Source organism: Cinclus cinclus, chromosome 7, assembly GCF_963662255.1.
Source record: "Cinclus cinclus chromosome 7, bCinCin1.1, whole genome shotgun sequence".
Lineage (NCBI taxonomy): Eukaryota > Metazoa > Chordata > Aves > Passeriformes > Cinclidae > Cinclus > Cinclus cinclus.
In genome coordinates, this window is record NC_085052.1 from 6,885,957 (window position 1) to 6,910,973 (window position 25,017).

The window sequence follows — 25,017 nt, forward strand, 5'->3', positions numbered from 1 at the left end:
AGTAAATAAATACTTTTGATGCTGTAATTGTCTGTATCTTCCATAAATACAAAATCTCTTATAAAAGAGATTATTTTTGTCATTTGCTAGGAGCAGAAATGTAAATAAATTATCCATTATGTTGTAACATCCTATAAGATGGGTGGTAGCATTAAAACCTTTTGAAAAAAAAGGGCTGTTAAAGAAATACTTTGAGGACTGGGATTTTCATGCAATAAAGTAATCTTGGATTGGAATACATTCAACAGTCTGTTGAAAAGACTTCATTTTAATTGATTAATTATGGTATGTTTCCTGTAAGCATATAATGCCAGTATGCCACATTATGCCAGCTTACCTTTTTTTGTCATGTTAATTTTACCTTCATCATAGAGAAACATTAATAATTACCAAAGGTGAAAGTAATTATTTTACAGTTAGTTAATCAAAGAATTTTTTTTTTTCCATTTCAGTCAGTTCTCGGAAGTTCATACATCATCCTGCTAAATTATCAGGTGAGCAGCTGTCATTATTTCTTCTAATATATTTCAGATTTTTTTAAAAAATTGTTCTTAAAGCTCTATTTCTACTTGATGCTGCACTTGCAGGAAAAAGAGTATGTGCAGATGACTGAAATGAAATGGTTTTACTGTCTTTATTCATAACAGGACTGTTATTTAGTGCTAGGTTAGGTAACTTTTATTCTTCCACTGAATGCATTAAAGCCAAATTAGTTTCTTGCACAATAAGAATAACTCTCATGTGAAACCAGGACTTGTCCATTACACTTTTAGGCTTCTCTGCTAATAGTTTTCATAAGATGTATTTTGTGGTTCCATCTGTGTTCCTTCTTTAACACATGACAGCTTCCTCAGACATTCAGAAGTGTTGGGTACACGGCCATGGGCTGAACTAGGCAGCAGCAGAAATGATTCCACATTCCATGCAAATGCCCAGACCCAGGAAGTCTGAGGAAGGGCTGTCTCAGTTTGATTAAAACCTAGACCCTACATCTGCAAACTTGCTGCATTGAAACTGTATGGTCTCATAAAATCTCTTATCAAAATAGAGCCATATAGTATTCTTAGTGACAAACTGTTTTCTAAGAAAGTTTCAATTCTAATAATTTATTTTGAAAAAAAAAAAAGAAGCTGTTGTCCCTATTCCCTCAAAATATCTGAATAATTTTCAGAATACTTCTTTCCTTGAGGATATTGTGGAAAAGGTATGTTCTACCTGCAGGTTTTACAAGCTGCTTTATAAAATCCAATCTTGTAACTATATCTCTGTAAAACTGGACCCTCTTCTTTCTGCACAGCCCTTGAAGGCAGAGGTACATATTTAATAAAGACTTAACAATGATAAATAACCTTACATAAACTTTACTGCCTATTGATCCTGGTGTTATGCTGGAATTTTGTCTTTTTAAAGGTGACATAAAAAAAGAGAACCTAGAGTTAGGTTTCTATCCCTTCCATATTCCTTCCCATTGATGCTTCTGGAAGATTAGCTACCTTTAATCCTGAAATTTTAAAAGGCTTCATGGCACACATCTGCATACATCTGCCAGGACTCAGAGCATAGGCAGGATAATAAAAGCATTCCATTCAAGTAGAGTAGAAAGTCACAGCTTCAGTAAGCATGTATTATCAATTGTGCCACATTCATAAATTAATAATTCGAATTGTATTACAGTCACTTCTTTCCAGAAGCATTAAATATGACTATTCACAGATTGTGTGAAAAGTATATAAATAATTCTGCTGGGCTCGTCTTTGTACAGCTTGTCTTTTGAGAAAGAAGATAACAGAAGGAAAGTGAATTAGAATAAGTGGCAAAAATGTTACTCCTTTTAAAATAATTACTTTTTTCTCATTTTGAAAAATAAATCAGAATTTTAAAATAATCTGCACTAAGTTCTTTGAATACAAAGTAAATATTCATAGTTGAGACAGCAGAGTTTATAAAAGTCAATAACACACAGTGCTTTCATATGTGTTTTCATGCATGTTTTGGCCTACTCCTTTTCCTTTTAAAATATGTATCATATTGAGGCTACTGCTGATGGTGTTTTTAACCCTGCTCTTCCACTGCTAAAATAAATAAATGTATCTTAAATGCCAGTTTCAGAGCAATTGTTGTTGGTTGTGAATGCTTTTAGATATTCCAGCACTGCAAAAAAAGAAAAATAAAATAAAAATAAGGTGCTTAAGGGACACAGAACAATGATATTTTCCCCAAATGAGCTATCAGCTAAACAGAGCCTATTTACTTCCGAAAAACTGAGAGGGTTAAACAATATCCATTGCAGGGCACTGGAAGAATGCTGATTTGCACTGAATGCATTTGTAGGGATTTTATGTGTATCTGTTCAATTCATGGCTATCTCAATTCAACTAAGACTACAAATATTATTCCCTGTATTCATGAAAAGGAAAAGATGTGTTCAAATAAAATGCAGGTGTGATGGTTTGACTTCAGCACCAAGCAAGGTCTTAAGAGTAGATTTAGAATAAAAAAAGTTATCAAGAACCTAGAAGTAAATGGAAAGTGGGAAAAACTACACCATGATTATATCAAGGAAGGATTGTATCAGACTAACTTAATATCTTTATTTGATAAGATAATTGTCCCAGAGAAGAGTAATGCAGTAGACCTAATCTACCTGGATCGAAATAAGGCATGATATTGTCTGCTGTAGGAAGTTACTGAGGGTGGAAAAGATGAGCTTTAATGCAAGCACTGAAGGTGGAAGAGGAACTGAGTAAAGGGATATATTAATATGGGCTTCTGTTGAAAATGAAAATATCAAAATGAAAGTAATTTTCTAGCAGAATTCCTCTAGGACTGATCTTGGCGATTTTGGTGATTAAAATAGTATTTTTGAATTTGGTAAGGGAAGGAGAATGGGCATGGCATTAAGAGATGACACAAAATTGGAATGACTAGCGTATCAGAAAAAAATAAATTACCTCATGGACTGACAAAATGGAAATCTAATAGTACAGAAACTAGAGGGAGGTGTTTGGGAATTAATATTATGCTCTTTTAGAATAACCTGGTGTTCTTGATAATTGGTGTCAATAGGGAGGGGAAGAGGTTTAATGCATTAATCAGCTGTGGTGTGACCATGAGCCATCACTGTGTAATGGCCATGCAGCAGTTTCAGGGTATATTGGATGAAGAATCTTCAGTGAAGATTGTTAACAAAGTGTTAATTCTGCTTTACAAGGCACTGGTAAGACAACTCTCAGAATATTGTTTACAGTTCTCATGACCCACATCGATGCACAGCAGGTGCAGAGTGGGCTGCTTAGAGGAAAGGAGTACCTGTTTTCGCAGCTGAGATGAAAATAGCTTATCTGGCAAAACAAAGCCTGGAAGCGCATATGGTTTTCTTTATAAGTATGTGTGGGGGTAGATGTGAGGGTAGGAGACTTTTATGTTAAAGGATAACACTATTTCAAGATCAGATACTTACAAACAATTATGAATAAATGAGAAATTTAAAAGAAGGTTCTTGGCAGTCTGTGCAAAGCTCTGGAACTGCTTACAGACAAGGTCACGGAGGCAGGGACCTGAACCACTTCCAGATGGAAATTTATAAATTAATAAAGGGTATGTGTGACATGATGAAGAGATCATGTGTCAGAATATAAAGTTTGGGATATAAAGCTTTGTATACCTACTGACATTGCCAGGAAAGCTTAATTGGAAACTTGTTTGTGTACTTTCTTTATACAGTCCCTAAAAAGAAATGTTTCCAACTGGTCCACATGCCAGCCCTTCTACTCCACATTCCCCAGGTCTTTTATGTTCCTTTATGGTGCAAAGTACAGAAGGGATTGCCCTTTCTTAAATGGTAAGATTAGAAACAGGCAAAAATGGTGCAATTTTTTAGGAAGTCAGGTGTTAACTAGATTCAACCTACCTATATGCTCAGGGTTAAACTGATCACCTGATTGAGATTTGGAAGTATTCTTCTCCAAATCATAGTGGTTGGGGCTGTGGAGGGTATTGTATTCCTTTCTAACATAAACTGCCTAAAAAGGCATATGAGCTTTTTTCTTTGTGAAGCACCTGTTCTTGCAGACTGCTAAGATGTGACTGATAAGAAATCTCATGACTTTAATATCTTCTACTGTCCTCCTGTGTTTTTCAAACTTATTCTCCTGAGGTATGAGAGGGTATGACTGTAATCTAGGAAATTATTTCAGTGCACAGCATGCTTGATCAATGCTTGCTTTTTCACATTTTTTATGAGTTTGCTCCAAATAAGAAAATTTTACTTTTGTTGAGGTAGCGTGAAACTGAATACGAGGCTGTTAAGGATACTTCACAAGTATTGGTAAGTTTGAAAATGAAAAGATTGATAATTTTTGTGAGCCAGAAATTCCTGAGAATTTACAGAAGGAAAAGTCCTTTAATTGGTGATTCTAGCTCAAAGAATCCAGAAAGGATTTTAAAAGAAATCAAACTCTGTTAACCCAAACTTTAAGGGCTCTAATATCTTAGGTATTACACTAATACACTTACAGACGCCTTATCTTATTAAATGACTGAGATTCTTCAAACTTTATAAAATCCACTTGCATGCTGTTTTTCTTCCTGTTTTGGTTGACAACTGCTTCCTGGAAAGAACTTTATTTCATATTGTCACATTTATCCCATTAAATGTGTAGGGGGCCTATGGCAATTAGGCTCCTAACTCACCTGTCATAGTTAAGTGAATACAATCAAATGGGGTGTAAATGTACTGTGTTTATAATATGTAATTCTAAAGATTACTTTTTATACAAATATGGCTCCTCAAACTGTAGGCCACAGGACATAATTGTATAAAAAAATCTACTAAGTAATTCAGTGAGAATTATTAACATCTATGCTTGTAGTGGTGGGGTTGACATCTTTCTTGCTACTAATAAAAAACAAGAATCTTGGTTTATCTCCATATGGCTTCTTGGATTCTGAATAAATGTACTTTGAAATAATGCAGTTTACTTTTCATAACTTCTACAGTGGTGTCAGTTCTGAGATGAGGTTTATCTTTTGCAATCTGAGAAGTTGAAGAGGGATATTTTTTGCTTTTTTTTCTTTTTTAAAGCAGGGGTTACTAAATGACAGTGTAATCTACTGCTACTCAGTCTGTCCCTCTCCTTATATTTCTTGTCAAAGAAAATAGCAGATTCATAAATCAGGTCAAATCAAGCCTATATCTGTTTTTTGTGTCTTGTTTTGATAAATCATCTTTCAAAACAAATTATTAAAATCTTATAAAGGTATTATAAATATCACTATTATATATAAATCTTCACTGAAAGTTATCTTTCAGTGAAGAAATGGCCTGAGACATCTATAGAAAATTCATGTCTCTAAACCTGCCAATCTTCCAAAATCTCTTGTGCAATTTTCTGTGAATTAAGCAAAGGCTTAGTTGTCTGGTAGTGATGCAAACAGCAAAATCATCAAATTAGTTTTCCTTTGTTCATCGTACTGTTGTCTCTGAGGAGTCCAGAGTTACAAGCCATGGAACCTTGCAAAAAATATCTGGCTCTTGCCTGGAATACAGAACTTTCCAAATTCAAACCCTTCATGGACAGAACGGTTTCTCCCATGCTTCTCAGTCCCTTTTGAGTACCATCTGGAGCAGAAGTAAAATAAAGCTGAACTCATTTAATTATCATCTTTGATACATAAATCCAGTTGAAATTAGCTCCTCCTCCCTGCAATAAATTGTGTGATTAAATTTAAGATGAAAACTTTTGTTGAGTCATTGTTGTGGTTTAACCCCAGCCAGCAACTAAGCACCACACAGCTGCTTCCTCAGTCCTCCTGTCCCAGTGGGACGAGAGAATTGGAAAGGTAAAAAAGTAAGAAAAGTGTGGGTCGAGAAAAGAAGAGTTTAATAACTAAAATCAGAATAATGAGTTGGAATGAAAAGGAAAATAACAAAAAGGGAGAAATAACACCCCCAAAAAAACAAGTGATGCAAATGAAAAACAATTGCTTGCCACAGACAGAATGCTGCCCAGTCTGCTCCGAGCAGCAGTCCCCAGCCAGCTATTCCCCAAATTTATACGCTGGCCATGATGAGCCATGGTACAGAATATCCCTGTGGTCAGCTGGGGTGTGCTGTCCTTGCTCTGACCCCTTCCAGCTTCTTGTCCACCCCCATCCTCCTTGCTGATGGGGTGGAGAAAAAAACTCCTTGTATGGTGTAAGCACTGCTCAGCAACAAACATCAGTGTGTTATAAATGTTATTCTCATCCTAAATTCAAACTCAGCACCGTAACAGCTACTAATTCTACATGGCCAAAACCAGGATGGTCATTTTAAGTTGGCTTAAGTTTTGGTCAGAAACACAGGATTTTTGAAGGCAATTTCATTTTAAGCATATTAGATACCATAATACTCCTCTCCTACATGCCCCAGCCTCTTTATTGTTCTTGTCTAAGTTATTGTCATCAAACATTTATTCTCCTTTTATTGCACAGGAAAACTGTGCTACAAACATCAGTGCTTTCAAGCCTTGATTTCCTGATATCAAAGAAATCCTGCTGTAAGCAGACACCAGCCTCTGTTGGCAGGAAGTCACCTAGCTGTGTGTGATTTTACTGTGTGCTGTACTGGTGTCCCACATCACCTCAGATGGAGCAGCAAAGTGTTAGGTCACCTCCCTTTCAAGATCACTGCTCGAAACCTGAGTAGAGCTGAATTTATAAGTCCACCCACAAGATGGAAAGCAAACTCTGTCAAACTCCAAGGAGTCAGTACCATATTTCACTGCTCATTGTAATTAGCAAGAGACTGGGTTTCTCTGCAAAAGTGCTGTGTGGGGACCTTGAAATATGATAAGAATATGGTGATTTGGGTTGAAGAAGAGAATATCCCATGGGATAAAAGGAGTTTAATTTTTTTTAACTTCTAGCAAAGATCTAAACCTCAATTTTAAATTAATATTGACTGGGCAGTCAGTACATTTTCAGCTTTTCTTCAATACAGTGTCTCTGTGCCAGAGCGAGCTATTTTAAATGTCTGAAAAATGTCTGAAAAAGTATTGTTTAATGCCTGCAAGCACTGTCAGAAATCAATGATTTTGAAACTTGTGCTATTTTTACTTTAGGGTTGGCATATCACTTTAATTCAGTCTGTTTACAGTAGATTAAAAGTGCGTATGGACAAGTGTCACAAAGCACATAAACATGTTGAATAATATTCTTTTAAATTAAAGAAAGAATACTATTTTGATATTAACTGGATCTTTATTGAAGTTCTGCAAAAAAAAGGGAAAATTCAAAAATCAAGGAAATAGCATTGTTTTGGTGATGACATGGAACTTGCAGATAGTGACAACTATTAGCTTAATTTTTTTTCCATATTGAAAATATTTTAAGAATTAGAAGAATTTAAGAGAAAATAAAAAACAAATAAACCCCAACTCTGACTTGCTCCAGTCAAAAAGATTATAATATAATCAAATTCAGAAACCATTATATTAATCTCAATTGCTTTGTATTTTTTTTTTTTTTGCAATTCTGTGAACATCATGCTTACATTTCATACTGGCAAGGTGCCATCATTGTACATGTTTAAACAAGTTTGCATTATTTTGTTATAAATAGTGTTCTACTGGATAATTAAACAAGTCAGAAACGTGGAGGGGTCACACTGTGAGAGTATAGGTAATTTGTTATAGCTTTAAATTTACTATAAAGTATTTACATTTTATCTTAACATTTTGTCCGCAAACAGTTTTTTCTTCTTCCATAAATTAATAACTCAGAGATTCCTATGAAAAAGAGTTCATCAGAAACTTAGTTTCCTTACTTGGGGCCAGATTCCTGGTCTTTTTGCCTTTTATAAAGTCAGTTATGCAGCTCAACTGCTCATGTCGACAGCCATTGCCGAGTTCAGAAATGGCCTTTAGAAATGTTTCTCAGGGATGGATTTGGTGTGGAGGAAATGGCAATTCCACATCCATATCCCTCACAAAGGGACAGACAGAGCATGGAGTCCTTCACCTGTGGTTACTTCTACTGCTGAGTTAGGGTACACTTTACTCTGGTATATTCAGATTACAGTTACATGTAAATGACTTTCAGGATCAAGTTTAAAAGTCTGCATTGTTGTTTTTCACATGAATTATGCCTGCCATTGAAAGTGCAGGACAGATTCAGACATGCAAAAAGCTTCCTTTTCTGGTGTTACCAGCAGGTAACTCCATCCATCTAAAACAAGTTCTGTGGATTCAACTGGGCATCCCAGGATTAAAGCAGGGAAACTTCCTGAACAGACAGAGCTGTAGTTGATGCAATGAATGTTCACAGAAAAGGAAGAAACTGCAAATACCATCAGTTGGGACTCTGGCTTTCAGAGTGGCCTGTCATGTTCACTGCTCTGCTGTGTGTACTGCTCCCTCAGAATTCTGCAGCAGGAACAGAGAAGCCAAGTAATGGGATTATGGGGTTATTTCAATAGAATAAACAGGTCTTAGTTTTCAACACTGTTTCCATCTGATAAGCAATTAGATTAAAGGAGAATTATCTCATCATACGGTCCTTTCTAAACTATATATTTTTAAAAAAGCATGTGTTAATTAAGGAGACGTTGCTGATTCAAGGAATATTGATTTTTCATCACATACTTATTGAATACCTTTTATGACTAAACCTCTGACTTCAAATTCTGATCTGTTTTTAAATCTTTTTCTGAAGTTTTTGCAGCTATTCTTAAAATTATGTAAACAAACCAACAAATACCTTTCCCCAACCACCCCAAATAAAAAAAAAAAATCCACCACAAACCAAACAAAAAAAGCAATTTATAAAAACACACAACCCCTCCTTAAATTCCAACAAGGCATAAAACCCTCCCTTCCCCACAGGAAAAACTACAAAACAAACAATAAACCCCCCAATATTGCTGTACCTTCCCTACAGATACTGTGACATGCAGCTGAATAGAGCTGAGAATAGTCAGTTTTGGTTTCTCAGTAAAATTCTCAAGGCATTCACAGCACTAGTTTCTTCCACTTCCATTTTTCCTTGATATCCTTTCACCTCCAATATAAATATCTTGTGACTTTTTGTCCCCAAAATTTCTTACCTCAGAGGAAGACTGATGAAACAGAGATTGCAGAAATTAACAATAACAGAGTCACTAACCTTTTGAGAAACTTCCAAAAAAAATTACAATTTTGGTGATACCATCAGGAGAAAAATTTATTTCACTCGTCAGGGCTATTCTAGCAAATGTACAGAAAATATGGCTTTGAAAATCTTTGATGATAATTTTGCCTTTGGTCACTAAATTCTAAAATTACTTTAACCTCCATACATCTTTTTTGACTTCCCTACACAGGGCAGGTGTCAGAGCAGATTTGGTCCCACAATTCAGAAGAAGATATGTACAGTAAGTGAAAGCAAAATGTTCCTCTCCGATTTAATATGCTTTGCTCTGTGTGTATGTAGCATGAACAGTGAAAGCTGAATACCCATCATTAGAGCTGTGCATGTTTGAACAGAAAATCTCACCACCTTTACACACCCTTCTATACACAGAATTTTCATCACTTTTAATTAAAAATGGGAGGGAAATGAATCTATGTGTAAGTGAAACAGTATGCAAATACAAGATACCATTCTCATTCTAACATGGATTTTCTCAGATCAAGAATCTGATTTCAACTGTCTGAAATGCTCATGCGGTTATGTTTTTAAAGCAGTGTGGATGGTATATTCTTACAACAATAGACAATTAAAATATGTAATTTCCTACCTCTAGCTTTTCTGTAAAAATGATGAGGTTCATGATTGTAAATATATTTTATGTAGTATAAGGTATCGTTTCCTGTCCTGTAGTTCAGGATCAAATGGATTACAGAAGACCAGGCTGCTGGTAATCACTGAAATTTTAAAGACAAAAGGAAGGTTGCAAGTTATCAAACCAAACTGTGGTCTTGTTTGAATCACATTGGTTGTAAATGCCCAGGGTATGCTAAAGATTGATGCTGCTGGCCTATTTCACAGAATCAGACCGAATATTCTGAGTTGGAAGGGAGGGAGCATCACTGAGTCAGCTCTTAAATGAATGGTCCATATGGAGATCAAACCCACAACCCTGGTCTTACAAGCACCGTCCTCTGACCAGCTGATCTGGAAGCTGGAGTTACAAATGATGCTGTTGTAGCATCTGAATTGTATTGCTCTGCATTCGCTGGGCACCTGAATTACTACTGCTTAATAGATGATATTTCGTTTTCTGGTCACCTTTTATACTTTTGCTTAACTGCTCCCCATCGAGTCTTAGTGCTGCTGGATCCTTTTGTGCCATGGAATTCTCACCTTGTTTTCCGTGGAGGCAGGAATCCCTTCCCACGTTAGCCTGCGCTGTCCCTACCAGCGGCTAGAGGGCGGTGTCACCCCATTTTTAAAGCACAATCCCTAAATCAGGGATTGGCCTCTCCTAACAACATTTTTCTTACCACTTTGGGCAAGTATCAGAGTCTATGCCTCTGTATCACTACTTAAAGTTAAACGGAATCATTTTTATAAGATATAGACCTTTACGGGTAACTGCAGTTCCATCAGCATTTTCTTGTTTTAGTAACCACTATGTTGTGTTTCTTAAGGACAAACTCTGACTTGCATTGTTCTCTTCTGGTGTTTCTGTATCTATTCTGCTGAATTTTGTAGCTTTATTTTTTCTTCCTTTTTTTTTTTTTTTTTTTTATTTCCTCCTTCCAGGTGGCTTGATAGTATATCAGCATAACCTCTGCTGAAGACAGGGACACAAGAGTCTAGGAAAAACTTCCTGGCCAAGAAGAGCTGTGGGAATTCACCACCAGGTCGGATTAAAGCACAGGGAGAGGGGGTAGGGGTGGCAGATGTGAAACGGTAAGTTTCTTTTCTTACACTTTTGCATCAATTAAGTCACTTAGTAATCTGGATTGCACCTCCACATATTTTTTATTTGATTGCTGTTTGAATGCTCATTGCTTACTTTGCTTTTGTTTTATGTTTTTTCTGATACTTACTGAAAGCTCTAAACCCAAATAAATGACAGGTTCAGTAAAAACTCAATCTTGCTTTTGTGCTGCAAAAGCCCATTCAAGGCTTCATAAGCCCCTCAAAATTGATTTTTGGAGCGCTGTTATTTAATCTGCCCTTTACAAAACTTTAATGCCTTGAGCAAATCCTTCTTGCCTTATTCCCACCAAAAGGTACTTTGACTTCATGGTAAGCAGATAAATGTAAGACAAAAAATGCAGTTCAGACTGTTCCCCCAGTCCCTAGTAATTCTCTAACTTCTCTATTCTCCCTTTCTCATTATTGAAGAAAGCCTCCTGTGTAAACACTACTTTTTGTGCTCCCATGGCACACAGACTTTTTCCCATCACTTTCTTGCTCTCCCCCACCTGCTAGATCTGACTCATTAATTCAGCTTTAGCTTTGCTTCACCTCTTCACTCTCCTAAGAATTGTATCTAAAGTTCATGGCACTGCTCTTATTCTCAGCATACTTTCTTTTCACATACCTAGCGGCACTGCAGATAATACAGTGTAATGTTCCCTGGGCTCAATGGCTCCAACTTCAATATTTTCTTGCAGAGTTCAGTCTTTAAAAGGAGGTCTGTGGCAGAGGTGGGAAAGGGAATCTGCAGGCTAACCCTGGGCCAGGCATTGGATTAATTCAGCCTCCTTGTCAGCTCAGGGTACATTGTCATCTGAGCTGCTGCCAGCCAGACCAACCCAACGCAGTGCTCCAGCCTTGGCAAGTAGAACTGGCTACAAAACAATATCCACTACCTACTACCTCTGAGAGAGGCACCTCTGCATGTGGCACTTCCAAAGAGTTCGCTGTCATTAGTTTACGTGCAGAGGAGGCAGAAGGACATCAGTAGGACTGAATGCAGCGAAGTTCTGAATTTGCTCACAGTGTATGCCTGGCCTCAAGGGGCAGGTGGCCTGGATGGACACAGGCTGCTGTCACTTGGTGCTGTTGCTGCATTCTGAGCATTTGGGCCCAGGCTGCAAAGTGAGAGGAAGCTTAAAGCTTCCCAGTGCTAGGGGTTACACTTACCCCAACCTGCTTGGAAAGAAAAGGGGTTTGAAGCACTAATTTTACTCAAGTTTTAGTATCGAATAACACCACTATCCACATTACTTTGTCTTTTCTTTGTGAAAAGTTTCCAATGAAAGAAAACCAGCTGTTGTATAACAGCTTCCAACTAGAAGGAAACCAGTAACTACAACTACATAAAGACTGAAATACTGGCAATTAGTGCTGGCAGCAAGTAGCTTGAAGTAGTTGGTTCTGCCTTCCACATTATCTATACTGCAAAGGCCTTTAAACAATAATCCAGTGGTGATTGTATTGTCATCCTTCCTGCAATGAATTATTTGTCCTTGCCAGCTGCACCTTATATTTGTTATATTAATTGTTCTGAAACTTTTTAGAAAACTTGACCAACAGAATATTCAAAAAAGCTTAAATATCTTTAAAATATTTGCATTAAATATTTCTTTGTGGCTTATTCTTTAATTTTTCTTTTATATGTAGAGACTAGTGAGTTGGCTGATTGACAGATACAAATTGTAAGGCAGACCTTGCTTTGACTGAAGTCAACAGCAAAACATTAAATGACTTCATTTTACCCCAGGGCAAGTAAAAGACAGCTGGAAAACACCATGTAAAGATGCAAAGGATTATGACTCCAGGGACAGAGTGGCTTATGGGGTTTTGTCTGCAACAGAAAATTATAAATAATTCCATCTATGAAAGAGAAAAAGGGGGGAAAAGGTAATTTCTACTATGGAAAAATATCCTTGTGGTTCATAAGGAGCTGTCTCCCATCTACTGTCCTGGTAAAGAGTGTGCAGCAGCTGGATATTCTGAGCAACTGCATGTAGCATGGACTTTCTTCTTGAGTCTTGACTTCCAAACATGGTTACATTTTAAACTTTTCAATTAAAACCTTTTAACCTTTTTTCACTTTGGGTGGTAGTTTTCCAGAGATGAGTCAAAATACTGGCAAGAGGAGTGTTTAGATAGTATTCAGATTTTTTGGTTGCATGTTTTCCAGCTGTTTTATTATTTCTGAACTGTCAGTGACATTTTATTCAACTTTTAACACTTAAACTGTAACAGTAAGCTCCCCACAAAAACTGTGTTTTATAGCAGCAAAAGTAGTTATTAATGTAGAAATTGACAACGTGTTAATTTTTAAAATGCCAAATAACTTGTGTGTATGTTTGTGTGTATGTTTGTGTGTATGTTTGTGTCTATGTATGTGTGTATGTATGTGTGTATGTATTCAGGACATTAATGCATGAAAGGTTTTGTAAAAAGAGGCCTGGATTTCAGTCTGATTTTCAGCTGCTATCCTCTGCTGTGAATGTTGTAGCTATTCTTGACTTAGGCTTCTAGATGACAGGAAAATTATGCTACCTTTGTGTTAGATACACAGATAACTTCTATACAGAGCTTATCGTGTGCCATAATGATGTCAAAATTACCAGAGAAGAAGTAATCATCTGTCTATATCCCCAGCTCAATTTCTATTGAAGTGTTTGCAAGACCAACTTGTTTCATTAAATACCAGCTATTTGAAAAGCTGAAGATGTCTTGAATCGTCAATGCTATCACCAACTTAGCACCTTCTAATTATCCCGAAACACTCCAGAAATCTGGTCATTGTCTTTGTTCCTCCAATTACATCCTTGTACGTGCAGCAGATAATAGACTTCGTGACCTTATAACAGTATATGCTTCTTCACATTAAACAACCAAACCACAAAACTTATGACTTAATCAGTTTGAAATTGATATCGCTATTGCAATTTTACAGAGAGAACCAATACTTCACACAGTTTTTTTCAGACTCTGTTGGATTTTTGTGTATTTTTGTTGTGGGTCATGGGTGTTGGGGTTCTTTTTCTGGTAGAAATGCAAATCCATCTGTTAAGAAAAAGTGGCAAGGAGGGGAAAATAAACCCTAACAGCAAAGCAAACAAAAAAAAGCCCTTTCCATTTGGGTTCTATGAATGTTGTACTCTCCGTATATCCTGGCATATGCTAAGCTTTTAAATAAGTGTTTTGAAGTACCTTACAACAGTTTAGCTCCATCTGCCATCCAGTTTTTGCTATAAAAGTGGCCAGCCTGATCATCTCCCATCTCATGAGGCAACTCAAACTCCTTTAGGCAAAATTTATTGCAAGGAGAAGCAAATTCCTCGAGTCAAATGGGCCAAATAGCTTGTTGACAAAACTCCCAAGGAACATATATGCTTACTTCTTTTAAAAATAGAAAAAGAAAATAAACCAAAAGCAACACATTTGGTTGCAACCAGAACATAAAAACACCTGAATCAAATTTTCCGCATATGAAAATCAGGAAATCTGGAAGCTGATGCTATTTTAGGATAATTGCATTTTGTTGGGTTTCGGGGGAGTGGTACATAGTAGCAACTGTGGGAAAACCACTAAATAGTTCTCTGTTTGAACCATCTGTCACGAATACGGGACATATGTTCGCTTTGTTTATTCAGGAGCCGAGAAGAAGCCGATGCACTGCGCTCGGCCCCGGCCGAGGGCTGGACCGCCCCGCGCACTGCAGGGATGCGGGGCCCGCCCGCCCCGCGGAGGCTGCGGGGAAGGACGGGCGGCGCTCCCGCCGCCCTGGGGCCGCTGCGGGACGCTCCGGGCTTCCCCCCCCCGGGGCGGCGGGGCCGGCAGGGGGAGGCGGCGGCCGCCGAGCCCCGCGGAGGGCGGGCGGGGAGCGGGGCAGACCCGCGGGGCCGCCGCCTCTCCCCGGCTCGCCCGGTGCCGGCGGCGCCCGCTCGGATCCGCTCCCGCCGAGCGCCGGGGCCGCTCTCGGGGCCGCGGGGGCCCCGCTCCGCTCCGCGGAACCGGAGCGGCCGCGCCTCCCGCCCGTCCCAATTTTCCCTGGCAAACTTTGGCTGCCGGCAGCGCCGCACGCGCGGCCACCCCCGCTCCGCGCGGCCCCGCGCACCGCCCCGGCCCCGGCGCTTCAATAAAGTTGCGGTCGGGAGGGTGGGAGAGGAGAATTGCCCCGGAGGGTGTCAGGAAGCCGCGACCCGGGGCTATCAGGGGGCTGGCAGCGGCTGGCCCCGGCTGCGCGGCCGGGGGCGGGCGGGCGCTGCGGGTCTCCTGTGTGCACCCCCTCCCGCCCCCCGTGCGCTCTCGGTCCCTCCCTGGGAACTGGCGCTGCCCACCCAAGGAGGCGACCGGCGCTCCTGCCCCGCTGCCGCTCGCTCACTCACACGCATCACACAGACACACACACACAGACACACACACACAGACACACACACACCCGTGCGTGCGCCTCTCGCTCCCGCACTGGAGTCGGTGCTTGTGCCTGCAGGTTGCTCAGACCTGAAATCTAAGGGAAAAGCTCAGCGTTTGCGTCGCTGCTCCTGCCGCCAGTGGTGGTAGCGGTGAAGAGGAGAGGGGGTTGTGGGGTTTTTTTGCTTGGTGGCTTTTTATTTTTTTTTCTGTGAATTCAATGGATCTGAACTTGGAGCCTTTAGACCTCGGCGATATTGGAATATCTACATGCTGATCATCATTGTTGTGACACATCAAGTCGTTTGGGGAAACCATCCGAAGACAGCAAGATGTTTCTCGTTCTCTTGTACTTCGCTTTGCCCTTAGTAGGTAAGTTGCTGGTGCCTGATTTCGGTCTGCACATCGCTTCATAAAGCAAAGCATAGGGTTTATGAGACCGGGAGGTTGATGGTTGTCAGTCTATTGTTTAGGCAGAACACTGAAGTTTCCAGTAGTTTTTATAGCTCTGCCTCACATCAGTTAGCCCGGTCTACGTTCAAAGCTCTGTAGGTTACCGACATCGGTACTTGCCTGTCTAGCCTCTTGTTAATTTGGGTTCTCGCAAGTTACAGGGAAACTTTTAATTTAAATAAAATAAGGCTGCCTGAGGAGGGTGGGGGATGATAAGACCAGCTGAAGGATTACATCTTCACCTGAACCTGGCAGCATGCCCGACTGGTAGTGGTTTGCAACCAAACTGGTTTCCTTTCCACAGCAGAGGTTTGCGTTTCCATTCGCATGTGTCTGAGGGAGCATGACGGGGGCACGATGGAGATGAAAGAGTTAATACAATTTGCTTTGTTCTCCTGCAAAAGCATCATACGTGGAGAGAAGTGGGGAGGGGGAGAAGTAATAAATTCTACCTTTATACATATAGAATAAACAAAAAATGTATACAGCCTTTAAAAAGTGGCTGACGCAAAGACAGGTTAATATCAATCCGTGAGGATTCTTATCTCTCCGAGCGGGTTGTTCCTGGATGTGAGTGAAATTACAGCAAAGCTCTTGTGGAAAGTGAGGCTGAATATTTAACCCCTCAGTTAAACCCTGGAATGGAAATCTGATTTGTTTCACCAAAGAGGATCTATGGAATAACAAACGCTTGTTTTGTCAGACACATTAACCCCTCTGGGTGTTCTTTCCTTTTTGTGTTTCCTCAAAAATCGTCCATCAGGGTTAAAAAATACCGTTTCCTTGGACTCCCCAAAAGTGGATCTAAGCCCATGGAAACCATGTGCGCTTTTTCCTAAGGTGTAGCATGAAGCCCGGAGGTTTGCAAGGTGCTGCCCCTGGGGCTCGCTGCCTGCGCTGCCCAGGTGCTGCTCTGGGCTCGGGTGGAACCCGCCCTGCTCGCTCCGAGAGCGCGTGTTGGTTTGTGTCTCCTCTCCATAGATGTACTTTTGTCTGCAGAAGTGAGCGGGCTGCCTGGAGGGGAGCGCCTGGACTGCGTGAAAGCCAGCGATCAGTGTCTGAAGGAGCAGAGCTGTAGTACTAAATTCAGGACACTGAGGCAGTGTGTAGCCGGCAAAGAGAGCAACTTCAGCCGGGCCACGGGCCTGGAGGCGAAGGACGAATGCAGAAGCGCCATGGAAGCTCTCAAGCAGAAATCGCTGTACAATTGTCGCTGCAAGAGGGGCATGAAGAAGGAGAAGAACTGCCTGCGCATTTACTGGAGCATGTACCAGAGCTTGCAGGGTACGTGGCGAAGCGCAGATCCCCCAGCGCCGGGTGCGCGTTTGCGGCTGCCCCTGAGCCGGGCTGTGCCCCTGAGCCGGGCTGTGCCCCTGAGCCGGGCTGTGCCCCTGAGCCGGGCTCTGAGCCCGCAGCTCTCCTGTGCCCCTGAGCCGGGCTGTGCCCCTGGGCCAGGCTCTGAGCCCGCAGCTCTCCTGTGCCCCTGAGCCGGGCTGTGCCCCTGGGCCAGGCTCTGAGCCCGCAGCTCTCCTGTGCCCCTGAGCCGGGCTCTGAGCCCGCAGCTCTCCTGTGCCCCTGAGCCGGGCTCTGAGCCGGGCTCTGACCCTGAGCCGGGCTCTGAGCCCGCAGCTCTCCTGTGCCCCTGAGCCGGGCTCTGAGCCGGGCTCTGAGCCCGCAGCTCTCCTGTGTCCCTGAGCCGGGCTCTGAGCCCGCAGCTCTCCTGTGTCCCTGAGCCGGGCTCTGAGCCCGCAGCTCTCCTGTGTCCCTGAGCCGGGCTCTGAGCCCGCAGCTCTCCTGTGTCCCTGAGCCGGGCTCTGAGCCCGCAGCTCTCCTGTGTCCCTGAGCCGGGCTCTGAGCCCGCAGCTCTCCTGTGTCCCTGAGCCGGGCTCTGAGCCCGCAGCTCTCCTGTGTCCCTGAGCCGGGCTCTGAGCCCGCAGCTCTCCTGTGTCCCTGAGCCGGGCTCTGAGCCCGCAGCTCTCCTGTGCCCGCCCCCGGCACAGCTGCGGCTCCGCTCCTGCGCTGGGAAATCCACAGCGAGAGTCTCCTCCCGGCCACCCAGCTGACCTTTCTAAACCACAGTCAAAGACAGGGGCACCAGCACGTGAAAGAGCCGCAGAAACAGTCATTTGGATACATTTTCCTAAATAATAGTAAAACCCCTTAATTAGGACTCACCCAACAAGACCACAGGACACTGAAACTAGTTTCTTAGCCTTTTTGCTGAAAGTTAAGTGTAATATGAAAGGAAGATTGTTTAAAGTAAAAGTTTATTTTCTCCTTTCCTGTGTTTACTAGCAGTACTCCCTGAGCATGCTGAGGCAGAAAGAACCCCAAAGTTTAGGGTTCCTACGGCACGTAGATGTGTCAGTTCGAAGAGACATGACAGTGATTGACTCAGGACTCCTCTGTTATTCCTAAGGCAGATTTCTCTCAGTCTACTGAGGACAGTCCGGTCCTCATATGAGAGACATCATTTTTAGTCCTGTTTTGCTGTGGCCTTGGAGTTGAAGGTGCAATCTCGCTCCAGTGTGCTACCCATATAATTTTTTTTTTCTTAGCGTTGCTTTAGCAGAAAGGGAATTTCGGTTAACTTAGCCATATGTTTTTATGAGTCCATATGTGTTTTTTTTTCTAACTGTAATAATGGCATTTTCTGCATCATAAAAAGTTTCTCTTCCAATAGCAGCTTATTAGTAATGTTTCATACCAAAGATACTAGTTTTTGGCTGTTGGCCGAGCTTGTGTAAAAAACAGCTCTGCTGTTATGGTGAATGAAGAGGAACATCCTTGCTACAGCTTCTCTGCTGCTGGCACGAGGTGGGACAGTCCCTGTGATGTCAGAGGCTGTCTCTGCAAATTATGACCTTACCCAAGGAGGAACGAGAGAGGAGATCTAGTGACAGGGATAAACAAATAGCTTCTTTCAGGTGTTCTGATACATAATTCTTTGAGAAGAAGTAGCCACATAAACTTTTTAAAGGGACTAAAGGGCTCAACATGTTATGAAGTAAAAGTAAACAAAAAATTCTTATCCCAAATTCTTGTGTAAAAGAAAAAAAAACAAATATTTTTTATCCTTAGGAAATGACTTGCTTGAAGATTCCCCTTATGAGCCAGTTAACAGCAGACTATCAGACATATTCAGACTAGCACCAATTGTATCAGGTAAGCAGACTTAAAATTCTTTAACTGACATGTGATTTTGTAATTGAATTATGGAACTTTCAAGCAGTACTCATAAATACAAAGAAATGAGAATGGCTTTCTGGATTTAGGAAGCTCATGATACAGTTGCACAAAAGAAAAGACTAATTGGTTTTGTAGTGAAAGAATGCTTGGCAGAATGGCAATTTGTATTCTTTTGGAGTCATTCTTGACAATAAATGCTAAATTTTCCTGTAGGTGGCAATCTGATTCCCTTCGTTGCCAATTTACAAATCAGTTCCTTTTTGGGAATTTGGTCAGTGCAAGTTACCTCCTGTTGACATTACAGGAGATCAGAAGATACATCTTTCAAATGTTTGCATAAGGGAATGCTTTATAGTTTCATACAGTTTTTTAAGAAAAGAAAATTCAGAATTAAATTTTGTCTTTTCTGGAACTGCTGCCCTTTTAAAGACCCTATTCACAACTTCCTCCTTTTTTCTATTTTCTTCTTGTAGCTGCCTTTCAGAACTTTCCTGTGGTATTTTTAATATGTTGCATGGGTATTAAACAATGATGTTGGTTCTTTATCAGCCTAAGTTATACTCACTGGGTGTCATATTGATCAAAAATGTGATTTTTTTTTTTTTGGACATTCACTGGGGTTACAGATTGGAATTTAATTTCTCTTTAGGACCTTCAGGAAGTCTTTTTTGAGAATGCAGTCTGTACTTTGGATTTTTATTTGTTTAACTACGTAAAACAAATCAAATGTGAACAGTACAGAGTGTAAGTTGGAGAGTGCTGAAGCTCTACTTACCTGACATGCTGTGGATAAGCATTAGAAGATGGCTCTTTAAAAGAAAGAAAGGGGAAAAAGACAATAAAGACCAGATAGAGTGGCTTGACCAATTTTCAGATGTACTTACACTTTTTAGGACTCAAAGTCCCATTAAGAGCCAGGGGGACTTAGGTTGTTAAGTATTTAATGGTACAGATTTTCAAAGGCATATAGACACATCAAATGTAGATAACTGCCCATTGGGATTTTCAGAAAGGACTAAGTGATTTAAATAAGCGTTAGATGCCCAGGCAGTTTTGAAAATTTTAAGTGCTTAATGCACCTTTAGGTATCTTAATGCCTTTGAAAATCGTCCCTTTAGTCAGTTTTTAATATATGACTTCAGATCTTTATCCCATACATCTTTTGAAAGCATTGTCCTACTTGGTGAGCAAGCCTGTTGGAGAAATGGTAAAGAGCAAAGATAAATCTCTGAAGAATCTTTATTTCTTTTATTTTTTATTACTTAAAACTCCAGCTTAATATAAAACCAAGACAAAATCAATGCAGAGGAGTTCCAGGCTGTTTTCTTAAAGTTTATGATCAGCCTGCCTGGGGACAAATTCTAACCTACATCAGCAATTTTGTGATCTCCAGAGAAATACCCTATCTGCATTCTGTATTTCTGGGGTTTTTTTGTTTATTTTTTATTTTTTATATTTTCTTTTTTATTTTTTTTTTAGATTCTCCATTTACTTGTAGAATAATTACCTTAACAATGTCATTTTCATGCACCTATTCAGAGCAACAATAAAGTAAGATCTAGTTGCCAGCCCGGTGATGTCTATCCCTACCACAGTTAGAACTCATCCCGTGTTACCAGAGCACCCCAAATTGCCACTCCCTTGGTCAGAAGCTTCAGGTTTATAAAGATGTGAGGCCCAGAATTCACAGTGAGCAACAAACAAACGTTGTCATCCAGTGGAAAAAACACCAGTATTTGAAAGTATAGTCAGCTGAAAGAAAAAAATTAGCAAAAGCATTTTTCTTATTGTCATGGTTACTATTGCATGTTATGTTCTTTAAAGCTCCTCAGTCTTACAGGTTTTTTTTGCAGAGCTCTGAAAATGTAGCAGAACTTGGTAAAATTTGATTAAAACAAACAAACAGAACAATCCCTGTACAAGTAGCAGTTGGCAGGGGTTTCACAACTGGTGTTCTGCTAATGTGGACATTGTGTTTATAGATGTTGCTGCAGTGTTCACTCCCAGTAAAGTTACTTGTGTGTAATTAAAAGCAGCAATGAACCCTTTCCTATCACAAAGCCCATTCTGTGGGACTGTATGACTTGGTATGTATCAAGTGTAATGCCTTTGCCACTTTTTGTATTTATTTTTTGTGGTAGTGTAGAAAATCACAGTAGTTTTCTTTTGTGGTATGTAAAAGGGGAGATCATTGTCTGAGATGACTGTTTTGTGTCAGATAAGTCTTTTGCAGTGTACATAAGCCTGACAAATGAAGGACAGTTTTTAAAACCGGTTAAAGTTGATGTAATTCTATCCTGATAGATGTTCAAAATTGCTTCCCCTATGGAGACAGGATGTCACATTCTCTTTAATTCAACCATCAATATGTTGATTTAGAACAAAAATCAGGAATATATTGCTAAACCTGTTACTAAGTTTTGAGTTTTCCCAGTTTAAAGAATCGGCATATCTTGTTTTTTGTTTTGGGTATATCTAGGTTTGAAAATTTTTTATAACTAGTATGTAAGATGTGGTACTTCTGCCTCAGGGGTGTGAATTTCTTCCTGTTAAGCAGCTCTTCAAGTTGCTGAAGACTTGTTTGTTTTGGAGGGTAACAGATTTGGGTTAGTTATTATGATGTGAAGACTTTCCTTAAGCAGACATTTTTGCTTGAACCTTTAGAACTTTTGAAAGGTGAAAACATTTTAAGGCCATTGACTTCTGTCACAGCAACAGTAAATGCAAAATCTGTTAATTTGATTTCAGAAATGAGTTTCACACTACATTAAGGAGAGATGCATGAATTAGTAACTTCTTAAAGCTATCTGTGGCTTTTTACTACCTGGAGAATGGTTTGCCTCTTTTTGTATTGTAGTTGACATTGAGCTTTGCAACTTGAAGTTATGTTATTATTTTGGTATTAACTGATACAGTATAGTGGTCGTCTTGGGCACCTTGCAAGAAAATATCTTGCAGAAAAAATTTAGCTGCACATACCCATAGAAATACTTAACAAAGTAATGTTTCTGAAGTGTCTCATTCATTTCAACAGAAAAGGGTGAGCCACTTCATCTGAATAAAATGCCTTAAGCCATGTCTGTGAAGTGGTGTAGATAGAATACTCAGTGTTAAAAAGAGTTGGCTATTTAGATCAATGCATTTAGTGTGACAAAATCCTTTCCTCCCATGGATTCACTTCTAAGTTGCCTAGTTATTCATAGGCTTATTATCCCATTGTTAAGCTTTGTGAATCTTCTTTCTTCTACATCCATTATATTAAGAAATAATCTTAAAAGAACAGGCTACACAAATCAGGACATTTGTTAAAACATAGAGGGTTTGCTGTTAGTCTGTGGAGATATGGTTGGTTACATGCTGCTTAGTTAGGCATTGTTTCAAGTTGCTAAAGCACAGGCCTGGTAGAAGTTAATTATTTTGCCATTATTTCTTAGTGTAATAAAGTGTTTTTGCAAAGTGCCTTTTGTATCATTAAAAAATCAGAGAAATTATTGTATAATTGTCTCATATGATTGAATGTCAAAGGGAGCGTTCCCTGATTCTGCTGTTCTTATGGGAGAATGAGATCTGATCTAAAAACTCTGGGAATCTTTTGTGGTAGAAGGTATATGGAAGCTTATATTTAGAAAAAGGTGTATTTTATATTTATTATAGTAAACTTTTAAGTTAAAACCAAGAATTCAGTAGACAGCACAGCACATTGGGTAGTTAGTGGAGTGTATCATTCCATGTTAGAGCACAGCACATGAGGTTACCAGCTTTGATTTGCCCACTGAATGAGCTGTAAGTGCAAACAGAAACAGTTATGGTCAGTAAGGTGGCTTTTTATTGTATGTAAAAAGATGAGACTAAAAAGTCAGCAGTGCTGGAACTCAGGAGTGAGTGTGTGTGTGCTGATGGCTGTTACACTTTCTGTAGGATTCATGAGGATGGCTCTGGGATCTAGGATCCTCTAGGATCTCTCCCTTGCTCAGAAGGAGAATAGGTTGATCAGTAGTTTTCCTACCTTCCTTTGAGTTTTTCTAAGTCTTGTAAGCATCTTGTATAATTTATTCATAAATAACTGGGTTGATTATGAAGAAAGAATTAATCCAGTGTGCAAAACACTTACTTGAGGATGTGATAGACTTTTATAAGGTAGTAATTCCCTCTCCCCAGTATAAAATCTGCTTTGTGTATTGATGGCACTTATTTTTCCCCCTCCCCATTATATTCTTCTCATGGACAGGGTAGAGACATCACTGAGGATGAGCTGCTGGTGTTTCTTTGGAAAAGTTGCCATCAGCAAAGGTGGGGGAGGAAGGTTGAGGGGTTTTCAGTTTGAATTCCCAGGATTCAGAGATGCAGAGCTTCCTTGTCCGTGTGCTTCTCCTCATACTTCCTTCCTCATCCTTCCTGCTATTCTGTAGAATTAGGAACCTGTGTCATAGTGAATTAATTTCCCCAAAACTTTCCTAACCCCCAAAATTCCTTTAATCAAGAATGGAATGTTTCTCTATTCATTTTTGTTATTCTCTGATGTAAGAGCTGTGTTCTGTGTAATGAGTTCCTGACACTTAATTATTTACTTCTCTTTTCTCACCTCTTAAGTGACTTTTCATTTGTTGAATCCATGTATGGACTATTTTAGACTGTTTATCAAAAAGATAAGTTAAAAGATCTCTCCTAGCCAAGAGATTCACTGCTTTTTCCTTTTGGGGTTTGTGGCATGTCATTTAGTGGCTTCTCCCATGAATTAATACTGTATGACATCTCCAATTCCTGTTGCCTGAGGCCTGTAATCCTGTTTCTGTTCCTAAATCTACATGTATTTCAAATGCCACATATTTTTCTAATTTAACACTGTCTTTTTATGAAATTTCTGTAAGATTGTTTGAGATGCCACTTTTCTACAAAGGCAGTTTAATTTTAAAAAACATTAAAAATGTTGATTTCTGTCTACTCTTTGCAATGCTTTTATTAGCTCTTACTCCCATATCATTGCTGCTTAGTCAAAAAAGCTGAAGTAGTTCATGTTAGTTACCTTGTACGTACACCTGAGTTCATAAGCAATATACCAGTTCTTTTTAGGTTAAAAGGAGTCTTGCAGTCAGATTCTGTTCCCACTAAAGTAGACATAACATACCAAAATCTTCTTATTTCCTCTTGTTCTTATTTCTTCTTCTCCTCATTTCTTCTTTTTCCTGTTGTAATTTTACTTTTTTTTTTTTTTTTTTTTTTTTTTTGCTTAGTTCTGGTTTTCTGATGTGAGGTCAAGCTTTTTGATAAGAGAAAAGTAAAAATGTTTAGCCTACATTGGATTGTCACATGTAAAACTATATTTTTTCTTTATAAGGTAATACATTAAAATAATAGCCCTTGAACCAATATTTAGAACTGGTTTTACACAAATCCAGGCTAACTATCTTTGCCCAGTGAGAATTTTTGTCCTGTTAGAAGAAGACAAACAGACAGACAAACCAGGCACCTATTTTAGATGCTTTTAACAAAATGAAAATAGTTCGACAAAAATAAATCTAAGCATGTACAATGTTTGTTCTTTAGCATTTTTGAGTGCAGATTTTATTTGCAGAGACAACTAGGCTGGGTTCCAAGCAGATAACAAGTTATCGAGGGTGCAGAGATACCAGTTACTGATTTCCACTTCTGCGTTTTTATAATCAGATTGGACTTCACACAAAAAAAAATCACTTTGGTAGCTGTTGGCTTGCAGGAGCTCTTTGAATATCCTGTTTTCTGCATTTCTTGAAGGTAGATCTGATTATGAGAGGGGAATTAAGTGCCATGCTGGGGTAACTGATTGACTGGCCTATAAAGGCAGTGCCTACACACTTTACCTCCAGTGGGCCTTGAAAATAGGAATATGTAAATACTCTCAGTTTAGTCCTTGTTGCTTTCCTTGGTAAGATTATTGGAACCTATTTGAAAAGCTGAAGATAAAACAGACAATAAGGTCTTTGTTCCTCAGGTATTTAAAATGCACAGCTTTGTGCAAATGTTATGTTTCTGCTTGTCCCAGTAGTCTAGGCAGGCTTTGTCAGCCTGTTTCAACGTGGGACATAAGATGAAATCCATTCCATGGAAGGA

At 39.7% G+C, this 25,017-nt stretch overlaps 1 protein-coding gene across 1 annotated transcript in view; it reads left to right on the forward strand.

Annotated features, from left to right (window-relative positions):
• The first annotated feature begins 10,769 nt into the window (after positions 1-10,769).
• GFRA1 (GDNF family receptor alpha 1) overlaps positions 10,770-25,017 on the forward strand; it is a 136,678-nt gene continuing 122,430 nt past the window's right edge. Inside the window, exons 1-5 of the mRNA XM_062496275.1 lie at positions 10,770-10,826; position 15,403; positions 15,590-15,660; positions 16,723-17,025; positions 18,823-18,906. Coding sequence (XP_062352259.1) covers positions 15,621-15,660; positions 16,723-17,025; positions 18,823-18,906 — 427 coding nt within the window. The 5' untranslated portion in view covers positions 10,770-10,826; position 15,403; positions 15,590-15,620. The remainder of the gene's footprint in view (positions 10,827-15,402; positions 15,404-15,589; positions 15,661-16,722; positions 17,026-18,822; positions 18,907-25,017) is intronic.